The sequence below is a fragment of the Pteropus vampyrus genome, unplaced genomic scaffold, assembly GCF_000151845.1.
Source record: "Pteropus vampyrus isolate Shadow unplaced genomic scaffold, Pvam_2.0 Scaffold4, whole genome shotgun sequence".
Taxonomy (NCBI): Eukaryota; Metazoa; Chordata; class Mammalia; order Chiroptera; family Pteropodidae; genus Pteropus; species Pteropus vampyrus.
In genome coordinates this window covers 11,058,692-11,063,999 of record NW_011888785.1, presented here as the reverse complement: position 1 = coordinate 11,063,999, position 5,308 = coordinate 11,058,692, and the positions used below count along the sequence as shown (strand labels likewise).

General features: G+C 37.0%; 1 protein-coding gene across 1 annotated transcript in view; it reads right to left on the bottom strand.

Annotated features, from left to right (window-relative positions):
- Positions 1-5,308, bottom strand: part of COL28A1 (collagen type XXVIII alpha 1 chain) — a 135,393-nt gene that overhangs the window by 72,404 nt on the left and 57,681 nt on the right. The window contains exons 18-20 of the mRNA XM_011364633.2: positions 4,375-4,446; positions 3,587-3,655; positions 974-1,045 (exon numbers count right to left, since the gene is read on the bottom strand). Of these exons, the coding sequence (XP_011362935.1) occupies positions 974-1,045; positions 3,587-3,655; positions 4,375-4,446 (213 nt within the window). The remainder of the gene's footprint in view (positions 1-973; positions 1,046-3,586; positions 3,656-4,374; positions 4,447-5,308) is intronic.

Here is a 5,308-nt window from a genome sequence, read left to right as displayed (position 1 = left end):
ACAGATTTGTAACAAAATCTCCCTGGGGGACACTGAGGGACACCGACTTTTATGAATCACTGGTCTACAGGGGATGCTTTGTTTTGAACCTGCTCTCATCTTGCCAGTACTTTTTTAAAGTTGTCCTTTAATAGTCTGGTCCTTGAACATATTCCTTGTTTCTTCTAACAATTAGCACCTTCCTAGAGGCCTGAATTCTCTTAGGTTTGCAATTTCTGTTTCCTGACACATCCAAATGACCTCAATATTCTCTCCTGCTAAGTCAGGACACGTACCTAATTGCTTGCCTCACAATCTCCTTAACTTTTTTCTCAGCACCCTGTCTGTCAGGACACATATCCCCTACTTTCCATTTCACGGTATTGATTTTTTTTTCCTCTCTGAATTACTCCATGTATTGAACACTTCATATGTGTCAGGAACTGTGCTAAGTATTTTATTAACTGTGTTAGTCTTTCACAATGATCCTGTGAAATAAATATATTATTACTTTCTTTCCGCGATTGAAGTGACTGGCCCCAAAAGGTTCCAGGGTGGAGCAGTATGAGAATACCACTCTCCTGCCTTCTGTAGCCCAGCTTTTTATAATCACTGCACTGCCTCTCAGCCTAGGACTTTTTTGTTGTTGTTGTCCAGTAAAACAAGATGAAAGAGAATTGGTATCTCCTCTGGTCCTAACTTTATCCCAACTTCTGAATATTTGATTGCTAGTAGAGAGGACTGACATACAGATTCTCTCTTAGAAACACAAATACTCCAATGAAGATTTCATATTTTTTGCAGTTACTTTATTCCATTTCATGATGGTCTAGAATAGTATGTTTTCTAAAGCATTTTTCATTTGGGGGTTTTTGTTTTGTATTTGTTGAGAAATAAATGGGAAATCAAATTTGCAGTAGAAATCTAATATTCCGTTAAAACCAGACACAATTACAGTCTCCCCAAAGCAGAAATGAGAAAATTAAAACCTTACCTTTGGCCCTTCGGGCCCCGGAAATCCCCTCTGTCCTTGATTTCCTTTGCTCCCTTTCTTTCCTTCGTCACCCTGACAAAATATAAAAATACAGTTGTATTAACAAACTTTCCTTCATCTTACAACAGTCATATCAGGGCCAGATTCTTAACTAATATCAATTTTAAAGCAACATGCGCCGAGCCCAGCTCAGTTCTACAGGCTTTGTCACTGTTCTTAAGCAGATTGGATGTTTCAGAATTGCTCAGTCTTCACCATTATTCAATGCTATTTAATATTCTTAAAAATCTAAGTTCAATATCTTTCTTTGGGAACTTTATATGAATTTACAGGGTTTTTTGCACCCTTGATCTATAAACAGATGATTCTGAGACAGTCACTGTTTCAAAACAGAGATCTATCTATGCTTTTTCATGCTGTTTTTTAGCTTTCCTGCTATTTCAGTTTTAAAACATAAAATAAGACATTTTTCAAATTCAGCCCCATTTCTTCTTCAATGAGTCATCTAATTCTTCCTCCCAAAGGAGACCAATAATGCTATTGGTAGAAAGATATGTGAGCATTAAGCTGGGGCAGAACTAGAAAGTACCCACTGGCTGTTCTCCAGTGCTCCCTCAAAAGAATTTGTTACTTTCAACAAAAATCCTCTGAGCATTACAAAACTGTCCTTAAACTAGGGTTCAATCACAAGGCACCATATCCAAGTGTGTGCCTAGCTTGACAAAGAAATGACTCCTTGGGGTTTGCAGCTGAGACTTTTTAAGCATTTATGACATAAACAACTATACCACGGTTTTCAATCCTGAGCATGTATCAGAAATCACCTGGAGTGCTTATTAGTCCATAGATTGTGGGGCCCTCCATCCAGAGTTTCAGACTTTGTAAGTCTTCATGGGTACCCAGGAATTCATATTTCTGACACATTCACAGGTGCTGGTCCAAGGACCACACCCTGAGAACCATTGGACTATACCAAGGTCATCAGCATTGCAGACACTGCACTAAGAAGAAGAGGTGGCCCCTTGTAGGATCTATGGAGATATCATTAACTCCTCAAGGTCCATACTAATGGAGAGCAATAACACAGGTAATAAAAAGTAACAGTTGAATGTCAAAATATCACTTATTGTATCATTATAATTCGTCAATAGAAACAAAATCTAAGCTAAACTATTTATTTTCTTCTATTAACTACTAAATTTAACTTTTTGAACTAAATCACCCCAGAAGACAACAGTAGGAATCCAACTAAATGTAATAAAGTGCCAACACTGAACCATAGGAGGACGCCGGGCTATGCATCACATTCCTACCACTGTTCTCCTATAGCCTTCCATAAGCTGCAAATCACCTCAGAGCCACAAATCCAGTGGGCTCTCTCTTCTATGCATATTCTCCTTGCTCTGTGGTGGCGTCTGACACCCCATACTGCTTTTCTCTTGAAACCCTTCCTCCTTGGTTTCCGTAACATGGTAACTATTGCTTGCCTTTGTGCTGTTCTGAATGTTCTTTCCTCAGCTACTGTACCATATGAAATTTAAACTTCAGCTCTCTTTCTCAGAGATATCATTCATTCTTACAGCTTCCATTAGTAACTCAAGGGTCTACTTTCCAAAAGTATAGTCTAGAATACATTAGTTTTCCTGAATGTTAATAGGCAAACATTTCTTTCTTTCTTTTTCTTTTTGTCCCCATAGTGAAGAGATCAGTTTGTTCCACCAACTACGAGGAAGAAGGCAAGCATTTCTATAAGTATTTTTCATGATGTTAAAAAAGTATTCTCTGTCTTCTCTCTCCCCTCCCCCGTCAAAAAGGATCTCATAGTCTGGTATGTCGATAAATAAATTTGTTTGAAATTCTACAAATATATTTAAATTTCAAATTCTTACATTTAAGGTTAAGGACTCAATTCAGCCAATATTTTTCAAGACATAGACTTCTTAAGCTATGAATTCTATTTTAAAACAATTGTAAGTAGAATACTAAAAGTATATAGATTTTTTTACTTTACTCATATAGAATTCTTCAGAATCTTTATATGGGCATTGATTACTATACATAAAAACTACAGGAACATCTGGCACCTTAGAGGCTGTAGGTTTTGCCACTAATGGTCTCATTGACGAATTTGGATATTCTCATCTTGACATATAAAAATATTATTCAACTAGCATTTCTAAAATGTATAAAACAAATTTATGCCAAGTTGTGAAAGTAAAACTGCCCCTTAATAAGGTGATATTTCTTATTGCTATGTGAAATTCCATAAATATTTGGAGAAAATTTATGGATTTTCAAGTCTCAAGGATGCATCTCAAGGCTTCTTTTACCTTCTTATGTGTTTTTAAAATGTCAACCTGGCTATTTATTGAGAAAAACATGTGTTGAACTCTTCCTATTACCTGGGTCTTGTAATAGATGTTAGGAAATAAAAATGAAAAATACATACTTGCTGCCTTCCAAAAGCTCACAAGCCAGTATCCATAATTTTAAGCCAGAAGTAAACACATTTGACATAGGAAGAATAGTGGTCAAATTTCTCCTAAATTGTCTTCTTAGTATCAGAGCCAGAATGTAGGTAGTCTGCTACCTCCAACACTGTCAGTTCCATACCTTGGGGCCAGGTTGTCCTTTCCCAGGCGGTCCTTCGGGGCCTCTTGTTCCTGGAAGCCCTGCTTCTCCCTAGATGAAATGACATTGGTGTCTTAGCTTACCTTTCATAGATAGTACGTATAATCCCACCTTGTCCCTGCCTATGGCCAGTGGATTCTCTGCTGAGACCCTCTAAAACAGACCAGACCTTCACTCTACTCTCAAAATTAATTTGGAAGTTTACCAACTTGAATAAATTAATTATCAAACTCTAATTTAGCTCAGAGCAACTGAAATATCATGAAAAACTCCAATTTCTCAGCCAACTTCCAAAGCAATAAGCTCACTTTCCTTTGACGGGTCATTCATATTTGATGATTTGTTATTTTAAAAAACAAGAAAGACCTTCAACCTTTCCATCTGCTGCATTTTACTACTGCTGTTGAAAAATGAATATTTCAACTCAAAATGCTTCAGGAAATCTTTATAATGGCCTTACTTTCCAAATGCATTTACAGACTCTCCTTTTAGAGGGGGAAAAAGTATTTTTCTTTAAGTTTAAATTAAAGTGCTTTCTAGGAATCCCAAAGAGACTAGGTCATGGCCAAAACACCAGAGAAGGCAGAGGGTGTGAGACACTACTCAGTCTTTGAATTAGTGCCTTTCTCTCTGAAGTAATTGAAAAAGGAAATTTAGAGTTGTGGGGTTTTTTCCTTAAAATACTAAGTTTGCCTAGGATGGTTTAATTTGATCTCCCGCTAGACCAAGATATCAGTGTGGTTCAATAGTGATAAGAAAAACATAGTTACCTTCTTCCCTGCAGCCCCATCTTCTCCTGGTACTCCTGGCTGTCCTGGAAACCCTGTTGAGCCTGGTGCCCCCTAGTGGATAAGCAAAGATTTTATTTTCCAAAGTTCGTGTTTATCATGCACCCCCATTTTGAGGTACTTGCAATTAGATATATTTTACATTGTCTGAGAAAAGCCTCTGAGTGGAGAAATTCGAGTAGTAATTAACAGAAATTGAACTATTTGACCTTGGCCAAGATATTTAACCTCTCTGGATCTTCGTTTTGCATTTTTGTTTGTTATAGGTTGAATTGTGATTCTCAAAAAGATATGTTGAAGTCCGAGCACTTGATACCTGTGAATGTGACCTTTTTTTGGAAATAGGGTCTTTTCAGATGTGATCAAGTTAAGATGAGGTCATTAGAGTGGGCCCTAATCTAATATGACCGGTGTCCTTATAAAAAGAGAAAAACATCATGTGAAGACAGACACATCCGGAGAACACCATGCAATAACAGAGGCAAAGGTTAGAGTGATGTAACTGTGAGCAAAAGAATGCCAAGGATTAGCCACCATGAGAAGCTAAGAAGAGGCAAGGAAGGATTCTTCCCTATGGGTTTTGGAGGAAGCACAGCCCTGCACACACCTTGATTTTCTATTTCTAGCCTCCAGAACTGTGAGGCAATGAATTCCTATGGTATTAAGCTACAAAGTTTGTGGTACTTTGTTGCAGCAATCCTAAGAAACTAATATAAAAATGACATAAAAAAAATTGGGGACCTAACATCACTTCCAGCTCTAATACTCAATAATTCTACTTGCTTTCAAGTTAATTTATGATTAAGTTTTTTCATATGTTCAGAGAAAACATATCCTACCTTCAAACAGTATAAAAGTGTTCTTATTGCATTTATTAATAGTAAAAAATATTTAAAGATAATTGAAAGTCATTTCA